At 35.3% G+C, this 14,333-nt stretch overlaps 1 protein-coding gene across 3 annotated transcripts; it reads left to right on the top strand.

The window, feature by feature from the left end:
- The first annotated feature begins 5,044 nt into the window (after window positions 1-5,044).
- LOC140800320 (proteasome subunit alpha type-4) lies at window positions 5,045-6,570 on the top strand. Of its 3 annotated transcripts, none has more exons than XM_073155044.1 (2): window positions 5,045-5,170; window positions 5,660-6,570. In XM_073155044.1, the coding sequence occupies exon 2, from the start codon at window positions 5,672-5,674 to the stop codon at window positions 6,422-6,424; it is 753 nt and encodes a 250-aa protein (XP_073011145.1). In that variant the 5' UTR covers window positions 5,045-5,170; window positions 5,660-5,671; the 3' UTR covers window positions 6,425-6,570. The 3 variants fall into 3 exon arrangements, with proteins under 3 accessions (XP_073011145.1, XP_073011146.1, XP_073011147.1); XM_073155045.1 differs by having other exon boundaries at window positions 5,164-5,319; XM_073155046.1 differs by lacking the exon at window positions 5,045-5,170 and adding an exon at window positions 5,359-5,423.
- Window positions 6,571-14,333: the final 7,763 nt, after the last annotated feature.

Below are 14,333 nucleotides of genomic sequence, written 5' to 3'. Positions count from 1 at the left end.
GTAATTTATTCATTAATGATTATATGGATAAAACTAAAGCTATTGCAAATTCTTTAGCTATCTGTAGCAATCCCATCCCAGAGGAAGATCTCCAGCTCTTCAATCTTCATGGATTGAGCAGTGACTATGATGCTTTTGTCACTTCCATCGAAACCAAGTCTCGACGAGTGGAACTTGACGAATTACATAGCCTTCTCCTCACCCATGAGATGCGACTTGATGTTGCCACCCGACCTATTCCATCTAATCTCAATTTGTCCATGGAAAATCTCAACATTGGTACCTCTCCACACATTTCCTCTCAGCGAGGTTGCGGAAGCAATGGTCGATACAACAACTCTCGCGGCCGCGGAGGTAATCATGGATGTGGTGCACCATAGCAACAATCGGGTGTTTACTCAACCCAAGATAATCAATAGCAACGACATCCTCAGTGCCAAATCTGTGATCGGTATGGACACAATGCTCTTCAGTGACATCATCGGTTTGATCACAGCTATCAACTTGCTGCTCCAACACCACAAGCCAATACTACTATCAATGATCTTGCACGAGATAATAATTGGTATCCCGACTCCAACGCCACACATCATCTTACTAGTGATGTCCAAACTCTTTCAGATCTTTCTGAATATGGAGGCACTGATCAGATTCGTGTTAGAAATGGTTTAGGTTTGGATATTCATAACGTCGGTTCTTTATCTTTCTCATCTGGCACTTTTACGTTTCATCTACCACATGTTTTATATGTCTCTTACATCAAGAAGAACTTAATCTTTGTCTCTCAATTTACAAAGGATAATCATTACTATTTTGAATTTCATCCGTGCAAATTTTTTGTCAAGGAATAGCACACAGGGCGAGTTCTTCTGGAGGGACCAACTAAAAATAGACTTTATTAGCTAAACTTGAATAAAAGACATAGTGGTCAATGTTTGCTTGGTGGACATGCTTCTTTGGGCACATGACATGAACGTTTGGGACATCCAACCCTTCCTATTTGTAGACGTGTTCTTAGTTAGTATCATCTTTCCATTCAAGGCAATTCTACTATAATTAACTTATGTTCAGCTTGTCATTAGGGCAAAAGTTGTAGGCTTCCTTTTCAACCTAGTTTCTTTCTAGCTTCTAGTCCTTTAGAAATAATATTTTCTGGTATATGGGGACTATCTCCCGTTATATCTACTTAAGAGTATTATTACTATGTAGTTTTTGTTGATGCTTTTAGCAAATTTATATGGTATTATCCCTTAGTTAGCAAATTTATATGGTATTTAAGAACATGGTAGAAATTTTATATGATAAACAAATAAAAAAATTTCAAATAGATGATAGTGAAGAATATCTGAATAAATCTGTTCATGAATTCTTTGATCACTATGGCATTATACACATACAATCTTATTCATACACACTTGAACAAAATTGCTCAGCAGAACAATGCCATCGCCATATCATTGAGACCGACTTATCTCCTGTGAGTTCAAGCTCTGCTCCGACTAAATATTGAGACTTTACTTTTGCTACTGCCGTTTTATTTTATCAACCAGCTTCCCACTAAGTCTCTTCATTATGTTTTGTCATTCCAGAAACTCACCAGCCACCTACCCAACTATAATGCTCTCAAGGTATATGGCTGCATTTGCTACCCATTTTTACTTCCTTATACTCAACACAAGTTGCAATTCAGATCCTTACCATGAGTATTCTTGGGCTATTCTACAAGTCACAAAGGCTACATTTATTTACATCTTCCAACTAATCACTGCTATATATCTAGACATGTGGTATTTGATAAGACTTCCTTCCCATCTGCTGCACCATCACCTCTCAGTTCACATGTAGAATTCCAACATTTTTCCTGTCTCTTTCTCATTGTCTATATCTTCCTTATAGCATGAATCAAATATTACACTCGTACCTACATTGTCTCCTTCACTAGACTTCTCTTCTTCATCATTATTTAGAAAAACTGACCATAACCTTACTTCTTCATCATTTGAACACACCACAGCCTCATATTCTCCTCTTACTACTACCCAATTTGATTTTCATCTTCATCATCTCCCTCTACATTGGTTCAGCCTACTACTCATACTCATAGCATGATAACCCGTGGCATAGTTGGGACCTTTAAATAAAAGTCTTTCCTTGCAACTAAATACCCACTGTCCCTTGTGTTCCTTAGCAATGGTACCTTGGCAAAGCCCATTTGCTATAGTTATGCTATTAAAGACCCGTAATGGCATGCAACAATAACAGAGGAGTTTAATGCTCTTATCAAAAATAAAACTTGGACACTTGTTCCTACCCCAACCAACCGAAATATTATTGGCAATAAGTGGGTTTACCGCATCAAGCACAGACAAGATGGTTCTATTGGGTGTTTCAAAGCTCGCTCAGTCGCTAAAGGCTTTACAAAACAAGCTGGTTGTGACTATGGCGACACCTTTAGTCCCGTTGTCAAACCTGTCACCATTCGGATTATTCTGTCTATTGCTCTCTCTAAATTGGCCAATTTGTCAGCTTGACATTCAAAATGCCTTTTTGCATGGTGTTCTTCACGAGGAAGTCTATATGTAACAACCTCAAGATTTCATCGATCCACACTATCCCAACCATGTTTGTTGGTTACACAAGTCACTTTATAGTCTCAAGCAAGCACCTCGAGCTTGGTACCAACAACTTAGCTCCTTTTTATTGGTCTTTGGTTTCATCCGATCAAATGCCGATGCCTCCTTATTCACTTATCACAGCTCTCATGGCACTCTCCTTATACTCATTTATGTTAACGACATCATCCTCACTCGCTCTTCATCTATTATTATTAACTAATTGCTTACCTACCTTGGATGTCACTTTGCCACGAAGGATCTTGGTGAGCTGCACTTTTTCCTTGGGACTAAAGCTCGTATGGGCACTCACTTGCATTTATCCCAAAGCAAGTATATTGCTGATCTGTTACAACTTTTTAAATTAAGAGTTAAACCAATCAATACTCCTACAGCCTCTAGTGGCAAACTCTCACGCCATGATGGAGAGATCTTAACTAACGTCTCTCAATATCACAGCATAGTTGGAGCTTTGCAGTATCTGGCACTCACATGTCCAGATATCTCGTATATTGTGCAACAAGTTTGTAAGTTTCTTCATACACCACGTACTACTCATTTAGTAGCTGTCAAACGCATTCTAAGATATTTGAAGAACACTATTTCTTATGGATAAAGCAAACACATCGAAGTCGACTACCATTTCATACGCAAATGAGTGGCACGCAAATCACTTGTTGTATCATATATTCTCACCAACGATCAAATTGCTGACGATATCTTTACCAAGAGCTTAAGTAGACAAAGATTGTAATTTCTGCGGCACAAATTAACTATTTGTACCAACTTAGTTCACTTGAGGGAGAATAATAGACCACGTCATCTATCATCTCCACCCTCTACGTAACAAAATTTCAAATATTCTACCAAACTTTGTTACACCTAACATTCCTAAATATCTACATATTTGTTGTAACTAAATATTTTTTATAATATTTTCTTAGCTCTATTTATAGAGCAATAGTAATGATAATAAACAAGGATAATTAACATTCATAAATTATTTTATATAATGGATTATTAAAAAAATTAAAGATTAAATTAGTTTATGTAAATTATAAATTTATTAATATTTTCTATGAGTTGTCAAATATGACATGTAGATCAAGAAGTATTTGACCAAGCTAGAATCCGCAACATCAAATTGATAAGCTTTCTTTCAAATTATGAGACAAGAGTCTAAAACTAAATCATCTTCTAGAATTGATGGATTAACAAGATTTTCACTATTCTCAACAAAAAAAAAATTAACAAGACTGGAATATGAACACAGTCGACATGTTCGACTTCTGTACGGCTAGGTCGTGTCGGCATAAAAAAACTATTGTCTAAAACTATCTTTTAGGGTGAGTACTTGGTTGCCAAAAAGTGAGAAAAAATATTACTTTTAGAAACATCTCTACTTTTGATGTTTGGTTGTAGAAAATAAAATAAAAGAAATGACTTTCTTACGTATCAGAAGCGCAGATCCACTTCTTCATTTGACTTCCTTATTCAAAAGAGTAGGTCTTGCTTCATATTTGTTAATTTATTTCTAGTTTACACGACTTCAAATAGATAAAGCAGTTACAAAACTCTATCTATTAGCCACTTCGTTAACGTCAATTACTTTATTGAACGTCTAGCGAGTTTTTGGCCAAACTAGCCCTCTCCCAAACTTTGTTTACCGAAAAAAATAATACCTCAAATTTAATACCAAAATGGGTTTGTTTTACTGTAACCATTAATAAACACTAAACTTATTAGCATTTTACTTTTCAAAGGAAAAGCCAAAATGTTTCTTTTATTAAATGTTAAACATTTCACCATCTTACTTTTTAGAAAACAGTAAATAATTTAGCATTTTATTAGCAAAAAACTAAAAAAAAATTAAAACTAAAATTTGGAGGAACTATCGTTTTTCATGTGACATATTATATCTTTTACATATCTTCACAACGACATATTTTATGACTAAGATGGATAATTGAGCACAATATTAACTTTTTCTTTATATTTTTATCTATATTTTTTTAGTTTAGAAAGTTATGACTTGCGAAACTGAGTAGCTGAACAGCTGAATAAGATAGTGAACAAACTTAGCGCTTTTAACAGTGAGATGCTTAACTATTTAATATTTTAAGTGGAAAAGATAGAATCATATTTTCTAAATACAATACTAAATTTTCATCATTTTTTTTAATAAAAATGTTTATAAAATCAACGCTTTACTTATAAGATCTCATCTAATAGTAAAATGCTGAACTTATTAGCTTTTACTAATAGCTATAGTAACACATACTCCTTTGAATATTAAGTTTGAATGATAGTCTATTTGGGTAAATAAAGTTTAGATGAGAGCTAATTTGGTCAAAGCCTCAACTTATAGCTACAAAACACACCCTTTAATGATTTTTGAACTCTTTATTTACTCGCTCTAATTAAACGGATCTCGTTCACACCCGAATTAATATCACATCCGATCCAAATCCAATTTCCATATAGAAGGCACGCGAATTAGCATCTCATTCTAGCATTCTACTTTCCACCTCCGGTTCGAACTCGATTTCCCCTCGCAGGTATTTCTAGGGTTTATAAATTTATTCTATCCATTTCTTTTTGGTTTTCTTGAGCTCCAAGTCTCGAGCAAACCGTAATAAATATTTCTTGGCATCACTTGCTTTCCTTTTCTCTGTTTCTTGAGTTCGAACTCGTTTCCCAGCTGAAGGTATTTGACTCTAGGATTCATTACGAGTTCCCTTAGATCAGATTCCAACCTTTTATTTATTTTTCCCCTTTAGATCCAAGTCTTCATCAATCCGCAAGTGTTTGGTATCACATCCTTTAATATATATTTTTTTTTCAATTTGATCGGTTTTGATATGATATTTCGAGAAAGATTGCGATAATCTCAGGGTTACGTTCCCGATCTGGTGTTTTTTTGTTCTTCTTTCGTTTCCCCTCAAATCCAGCTTCTAGGATTTTGTTTTGTTGATTTCTTCTGCTCCAAAATTTTCTTTTGCTTCTTTTCCAATTACATTTATATCATTTCTTGAATTATCTCGCAGTGATCTGTCAAAATGTCTCGCCGATATGATAGCCGGACGACGATCTTCTCCCCGGAGGGGCGTTTGTACCAGGTGGAGTACGCAATGGAGGCCATCGGCAACGCTGGCTCTGCAATTGGCATCCTCGCCAATGATGGCGTTGTGCTTGTCGGAGAAAAGAAGGTGACTTCCAAGCTCCTCCAGACTTCGAAATCCACTGAGAAGATGTATAAGATCGATGACCACCTGGCATGCGCCGTGGCCGGTATCATGTCCGACGCCAACATCCTCATCAACACCGCCCGTGTCCAGGCCCAGCGCTACACCTTTGCGTACCAGGAACCAATGCCGGTTGAGCAGCTTGTGCAATCTCTCTGTGACACCAAGCAGGGCTACACCCAATTTGGTGGCCTACGTCCATTTGGTGTCTCCTTCTTGTTTGCCGGATGGGATAAGAATTATGGTTTCCAGCTTTACATGAGTGATCCAAGTGGGAATTATGGAGGGTGGAAGGCCGCGGCTATCGGTGCTAATAACCAGGCGGCACAGTCTATGCTGAAGCAGGACTACAAGGAGGAGATCACAAGGGGGGAGGCAGTAGCACTAGCGCTCAAGGTGCTGAGCAAGACGATGGACAGCACAAGCCTTACTGCAGAAAAGCTTGAGCTTGCGGAGGTCTTCTTGGTGCCTTCAGGGGAGGTCAAATATCAGGTTTGCTCACCTGAGGCGCTTGGTGAGTTGCTTGTGAAATCTGGGTTGGCCCAGCCTCAGGCAGAGTCCTCTTAAATTTGGATTTAGATTAATCGTAGTAAGTTCCTGGTTTCTCAATGGACATGCTTTACTGTTTTAAACATTTGAGACAATTTCTTTGCCTGTTGGATTATGTTGAATGAATTTAATACAGAATTTGAGTTAAATGATATGTTCTAAAATCTGTGAGCTGTGTTTCCCATATATTTTGATATACTTTTTGAAAGCAATGTACCAGCTTGCATCATTTGGGCTACACATTTTGCTCTAGAACCATAAGTAAGGGTGTTTAAATTATTGTCCGGTTAAGTTGAACATACTTTTGGTCATGTTTAAACTTACATTTATATTTCAGTTTTTATAGTTATTTGTTGTTGCTGGACAACTTTGCGAATTTTAGCATCATCTCATCTTTCTGTAGTATGCTTAAAGTTTTAAGGATCTATCATTTCCTTACATAATATGTTTTATGATTCAAAGGAAGCATCAAATAATCTAAGGTAGGTTCACACAATTTTTAGCTTTACCAAACTGTCCTATAGGATGTCTTGGTGATGAAAGACTTTATTGCCACGAATTAGATTAGTTGTTACAATGATGTAAAATTCCCTTTTTCCATACTAAAGCAGGTTAAGATCAAGATAGAATATGGAAATAGTAGTTGTCAGTTAATACAGGTAAATCTTCATACCTTATCCTTTTGTAAGGTACTCATTTTTTGTCTTTTTTGTAGATAAGGCTTTGAAACACAGTTTAAGAAATACTGCTGTCCTATTCCTTGTTAGATAGCCAAGTGCTTAATTTTATTGAGGGGAAACCAACTTCTGAAATAGATTTATCAAAGAAACGATTGTTCCCTGCTATATAGTGAGGAGGTGACTGAGTCTCTTGCTAGAAAATCAATGAAGTAGATATAATTTCTTAAATGATTCTTCCTTCTGTCAAACATGGTTGATTTCAAAATGAAGATGCAGCACTATTGTATGCACAACTATAAACAGACAGATCCAAAGGAAATCAAGTATATTTCCAAGACATTTGATAATGCATATAAATACAATATCTAACATCTGAGTAGTTCATTGACTAAAAGCACATTAGAATGCTTACTTTATACCCTGGAATCTAAAGCAACATTTCCATATCATAATCTTTTTTGTTTGATTTGAAATTTTAAAACAATGGTTTATTTCAAAAGGGAAGCTGTTTATCATAATCTTATTTCAAAAGAGTACCTTGAAAATCATCAAAGTTAATGTGTGTTTGGAAATTGAATTGACTAAATTGTAGAGTCTACTAAACAGGGAAGCTGTTTTTTATTTGGATGATAAGTTGATCAATGAAGTAGGTAATCTTTTGTTATCATAATGATTGCTTTGATTTAATTATTTTGACTTTTCTCAATGATAATGATTGTGAAGGTAATGTGTATAGTGTTCCCTAGGTTGTTATGTATGCTTATTGCATAGAATTAGATAGTTTACTATGAAAATATTTTTATCTTAGAAACTAAGGGTCTTAGTGTGAACTTTGAATATTCAATTATTGGATCATTTAAGGAATGTTGAAGGGAGTGTTCAATTGCCACACTGTGGTCACACTGGGATCACAATAGATCTTTGTTGGGATATAAATTTATTTCTGTCAATGAATTCAATGGCTTTTCTTTCTAGTCTAATAATTGATTTTGATTTCATCATGGGTTAGTTACTTAGCTTTAGTGGTTTCTAGCAAATAGCAATGGAGAAAGGATGTCTAGTAAAAATATGGCATTTTCATGCTTATCATGTAAGGATCTCATTTATATTTGGACAACTTTTTACCATACAGATTTATGGGTTTGTTTCGAATAATTGCTAGTGGTGTACAATATCTTTTTAGATTTTTGAGATGTACTTCTCTTAAGAGTGCCCCCACAATGTATAGCGTTTAGATTTTTATTTGGAACTTGGAATTTGTTGACCAGTATTCATAACATAGCTGGTGCTAGAAGGTAAATACCCTTTTTTGACACGTTCCGTTGGCATATTAATGATCTCTCACATTGTTACTGACCTGTCGTATTGTATACTCTTAGTCGGATAACTAATAACTAGGGCATATAAATGAAATCTGTAATCATGGCTTACATATTTTCTTTTCATCCACTTATAGGATTGAGTAGCTTCATTTTTTAATCTGTTATGTGCATTCCGTTTGAGGATCTTTTTCACTATGGATTCCATTTTAAAGCAGTTTAGATCGCTAGGTTTTTCTATAATATTTGCCACTAATTTGCATTATAGCAAGTCTCTCATATGCTTAATGTCATGTGACACTTTATTTGCCATATCTATGATCCTTTGTCCATCAGATTGCTGACTTTGAATTATGAAAGCCAGTTATTATAGTGGAATTATAATGCAGCCTGGGGCATAGAATGGGAAAAAGAAAAACTAGAGGGAGATGATTATAGAAGGAAAATATGGTATATATACTATGATCAGACTAGATTTTTTGTCCCCACACTTAACATATTGATGCATAATTTCATTTAATGGAAAACATAGCAAACCAACTTCTTTCTTTGTTTATCCTACTGAATCACACTGATCTATTCATAGCACCTAGAAATAAGAATCTAATCTAAAGGATATCTAGACAGATTTCAGAATCTAATTTATTGATATTTGGAGGGCTTCGAAGCCGTTAACTAGCTATAAACACATTCCTTAGAGTTGCCACAATTGCTCTCTTTTCTGTTAGAACATAGATAAAAAAGAATTACCTATTTATAATTTACATAAATCACAAGACACCTGATAACACAGATCAGTCCTTTTGTTTTGTGACATCAGCTTTGTCAAAAGCCACCTAATGACACTTGGGAACACACTACCTTCATTCCTAAAACCTACATTCATATTCTGGGTTTTCAAGTAATCTAGTCCTATACTTGTGATATTGTAGTTGTGGATGCCATATATTATAGGAAACTTTGTTAGACTTTTACTGTTCTACACCATTGTGATAATAATTTGGACAAGGAATACTATATGCTACTATTATGCTAGATGGAGCAAAATTTGGAAAAGGAACAAGCTATATCTACACTGCACAACTAAGAGTCAAAATGCAAGAAAATATGATAGTGGTGAAAATGAAAATAGTGATTCTGGTAATTCTGATTTTAATGGCCTAATTAGTTTTTCAAGTGTTCTGCCTTAGCTTATAAGGTAAGCGCTGACTAGGACAAGTAAGGCAGTTTGCAACGAGAGATGGCAATCGGGTCAAGTTAGCGGAGTTTGGGTCGGGTCATGATAATGCAAACATCAACACGACCCGTTTGTTAAATGGGTTACACGAATCATAAACGGGTCATTGAGTGACACAAAATATTCAAATTTTAGAAGTTATTCGGGTTGTAAATGGGATCATTCGTGTGGTTAATTGGGTCATAAAGAGGTTAGTTGAGTCATAAATAGGTTATCGTGTTATAAATGAGTTAGCGGGTTAGGTCATAAACGGGTTAATCGGGTTGAGGTAATAAATACGAACACAAACCGTTTAATAATTGAGTTAGGCGGGTTATAACCTGTTTATGACCAAAACCTAATTAAATTAATCTTGAAGATAGATTCCTTGGAAGCGACTCAGATTCTTTGCAAGGAAAACAAAGGCCCATGGTGGCTAAAGAATATGTTGGTTGAATGCCTAGATCTACTTAGCAAGTTTCAAGTTTTTTTAATTGTTCATGTTCTTAGGGAGGCTAATAAAGTCGCTGACTGCACAGAAAATCAGGCTAGAGAGTCCTCCGCGCTTATGCTCTGGGGGTCGGATGACCCCTTTCCCCCTGATCTTTGTACTAAAATTGTGTTCTGACTCTTTTGGCCAAGTAAATAGACAGAATGAAACCAGCTAAATATAGCTTACTATTTCAAAAAGAAATAATAATAATAATTAGACTAAATCCAAACTTGCTTAAAATCCGAGTTATTGTGTCTGGTTATTGGGTCAGGACAACTTTTGCCATCCCTATTTGCAACCTACGATTATTCTTACTTCTACTACCGATTTCTTTTTCCAATTTCATTCCTTTGTCTAACTTGACCAAGAAATGAAAGGAATTCTGTCACCTCTTATTCTCAGTTACCTTTGCTCATTCAACTGGAAGAGTGCAGTCCAATGATTGGCATGTGGATATGATTGCCTTGACCTTTTTGCCTTTTATTTTGCAATTAAAACATTTTATTCTGACCAGCTAATATTGTTTTTTCTGATTTTCCTTTAGTTGGTCATTTCTTTTTCTATATTCTCTTCCATTACCTTGCTTCTTAATCTCCTTGTCATGCTAGCCTTGCATGTTCTACTGGCTCTATTTTAGCGCATGTTTCATTTCTTTTTATCAGAAGGTAGTTGTTTGGGCTTTTCCCATTAGTATTGTCCAGTAATCATGACTCATTACATTAAATCCATTAACTTGGGGTTCAACTTCTTAACCACAGAAAATGTAATTGGTTATAACATCTCAATTTCCTTGCCTTGTATTCAGCTATTGATCTTTTCCATGCAGATTTGTGCAGTAATTCCGTTTCAATACTCTCCTAATTAGGAAACTTGCATATTTATTTCCTAGTTATATTATTCTGAATATGGTTTGAAGACATCGTGTGCTAGTAGTCCTCTCTTCAGATATTGATATTTTCATGCAGATTGATGCAGTAATTCCTTTCCAGTACTCTCTTATATTTATTTCCTGGTGATACTATGCTGAGTTTGGCTTGAAAATTTACCTGCTAGTTGCCCTCTTCCGTTTCTGGTTGACAGTCTTCTCTTTCGAGCTTCTAGCTTTATTCTGATATATTTTTTGGGTGTCTCAATTGGACACTAGTTTGTAGTGAAGGTAGTATGAATGCTTGCAATCTTAATCCTACCAGTTTCAGAGACCAGAGTGTGTCCTTGTTATTAGATTTTCTCTCTCTTTACAAGAAAAATCATTCTCACTCTTTCAGTAGGTTATCAAGGATTACTTTATCGCAATTCGAAGCCTAAAAGAGGTTCAAAAGTCTAGAATGCTTGTTCAGAGCGTTTAGTTTTACTTCCTGGTTAGTAGATAATAATGAGAGCTTGTGGATACTGAAGATCCCATTGATTGTGAGTTCCTTTTTATTTAAATCATGACAAATCTCAAGCAACAATGTTTTAGTGATTAGCATAATTGTTCAGCTGTAAAATTGAGTGGGATCGATAGAAGAAATTATTTGCTGAAGCTGTATTAGTTTTATTATACCTTTACCCAAGAAACTGGTAACCTATTTCACTCTCTATTTCCTTGAGAGAACTATCAGTTTCTCTACTGACGATAGAGGAGAAAAAGAGAGGAAAGAGAGCATTGAGTACGTATGTAGGCCTGATTTAATTAAGGACAAGCTTAAGTCTATTGTTAGCTTAACCACATTCCCTGATTAAAATTTAGGATTTTCTTGCATGTTGTACTCTACCCGTCATAAGCTCTTTATTTGTTTGTTGTAAACAATTCTAAATATATTAAAATATAGGAAAATTTGCAATTCTGTCTTTTAATAAAATTGCGGTTTATACTCTATATTTTTAGCCTTATAATTTAGTAAATATATGTAAAAAAAATATCCTATCGTTAAATCAATTAATTAAATTTCATTAAATCTCTGGATTAATTATATTAAAAAATTACGAGAATACCCTCAACTAAGTCATATTAAAGTTATTTTAGTTATTTTGGAAATAAGGGTATTTTAATTATTTTAGAAATAAAATATTTATATTTAACGGAATATTTTTACAGTATTAGTTCAAATCTAATTTAGATATTTTTTTACACATATTTATTAAATTATAGAGTTCGATTTATAAATAGTAAAAATATATAACGTAAAATATAACTCTCTGTTAACTTTCTTAGATATCTATGCAGAAATAAAAGTTTAAAGGGTACCAAAAATCAGGTGTTTTGAGGAACGGGAATATATATATATATGAATTTTGGGGGGTATACGCATTTAGAAGGGTATACATGCAAAGCTAACGGCAGATAGATTTAAAGAGGTTTGTAGCAACGGAGTAAGGTTTGAATTACAAAATTGCTCAAGGATGGGTGGTAATTGCAAATTCTCTACCATGTATTCAGATTATCTAGAGTTCTAGTTTCCTAGGTTGTAGAGAATCCATAACCTAATGGTATTTAGCTTATAAATCTACCCTTTTATATACGAAAAGAGGTCGCATGATAGATTCCAACCCTATAATTATTATGGTAAAATTATTTAGTGGCTCGGTTCAATTGATGACTCAACGGTGCGGTCACTTGGAGGAGCAACTCGGTAGCGTCACATTTAGTTCGCAGTAATAACTCGGTGACATACACAGAGTTGAAGCCTAAACTAAACAGTTCAGTATGTTAGCTAGAGTTTACTAGAGCTTAAATATTTTTGTATTTAGAGAGGATTAGCTCTTTGTTTAGCATATGCTTATCCTTCAAAAGCTCTTGAAAGATAAAAGAAAATAAAAAAAGTTCTTTGGGAGCCCTTCTTGGCGGGATGGATCATGATTCATACAACTCGTCATATGTGGAGGACTACCAAGGGAGAGCAGTGTTTGTCATCTGGGACTCCAGGGGGCTTAGTTGCTACAGGCAGGAGTAGAAGCTTACTCCAAGCATCTCTCCTTTGCTAGGTGAAGCTTTGGTGGCAATGCTTATAGGCCTTCCGGAGGTGATTAATCGTCATAATCATCGTATAATAGAAGCTGACTTAAATACTTGTAAAGGTGCTCAAAGGGGAGGAATTTTTTTAATATTTTTTCTATTCTTTTTTTTTTTTGAAAGTGTAGTAAAAGAAAAGAATAAAAATACGACATACCTCATGAGCTAGCTAATATTATATTCTTTGTAGCTGTGGAAGTACCTATTGTCAATTTCTTCTGTTCAGAGACATCTATTACCGTGCTCGAAGACCCAAGTGTACTAACCTCTACTGCAACACTTGGCTTCTCTAATAGTCACTCAATGATCACTAGATCTAAGTGTGAGGTGTTTAAGCCAAGAGCCTATCATGCCATGCATGTTCTACCACCAAATCACTTCTACCTCTTGCTACTAAAGATCCTAAAGAGTTCAAATATGTTGCTAAGTCTCCTTAATGGCTTGAAGCTATGAATGATGAGATCACTAGACTACATCAGAATCACACCTGGGATATTGTGATTATAAAGTGGTTGGTTGCTAATGGGTGTTCAAAATTGAACTCAAGGCCAACTGTTCTATCGAGCACTATAAGGCTCGTCTCATGGCTAAAGGGTATATACTCAGGTCATCTATGTTGTGATGGCTTTTACATCAACTTGATGTTAAAAATGTCTTTTTGCATGGCAATCTTTAAGAAACAGTATATATACATGGGGCAATCGCCTGGTACACTCATCTTCATTTTTTTTAAGATTATGTTTGTTGCTCACAAAAGACAATCTATTGGTCTCAAACAAGCTCCTTGAGCATAGTTTCACTGTTTCAGCTCATTTCTCTTCAAGCTTGGTTTTCAATCAAGTCCTGACTCCTCCAACCCTCCTTGTTTGTTCACATAGCAAAAGATGGCATTATCTATACTATTCTCTATGTCAACGATATGGTACTCATAGGCAGCAACCCTGCCCTTCTTCGTCAGTTTATTCTTCGTCTTGGTATGGAGTTCTCTATGAATGATCTCGGTAGACTCCACTACATCCTTGGTATTGAGGTGCAACATATACCAAATAATGTCCTATTTTTTAGTTTGTGCTCCAATTAGTACTCCTTCCATTGTCTATCAAAACCTTGTTTGTGATGATCCTAGCGAACATAAATTCGACACCTTGTTCGTGATGGTGCTTTCTTTTAATAATCCTACCAAATATAGATCTCTTACTGGTGCTCTACAGTACTTAACCATCACAA

The sequence above is a fragment of the Typha latifolia genome, chromosome 13, assembly GCF_019914945.1.
Source record: "Typha latifolia isolate L0001 chromosome 13, TyphaL0001v2, whole genome shotgun sequence".
Classification (NCBI taxonomy): domain Eukaryota; kingdom Viridiplantae; phylum Streptophyta; class Magnoliopsida; order Poales; family Typhaceae; genus Typha; species Typha latifolia.
This window is presented reverse-complemented; position numbering and strand designations above follow the sequence as displayed.

Coding starts and splice junctions, on each gene's coding strand:
- LOC140800320 (XM_073155044.1), top strand. CDS start 5,672: ATGTCTCGCCGATATGATAGCCGGACGACGATCTTCTCCCCGGAGGGG.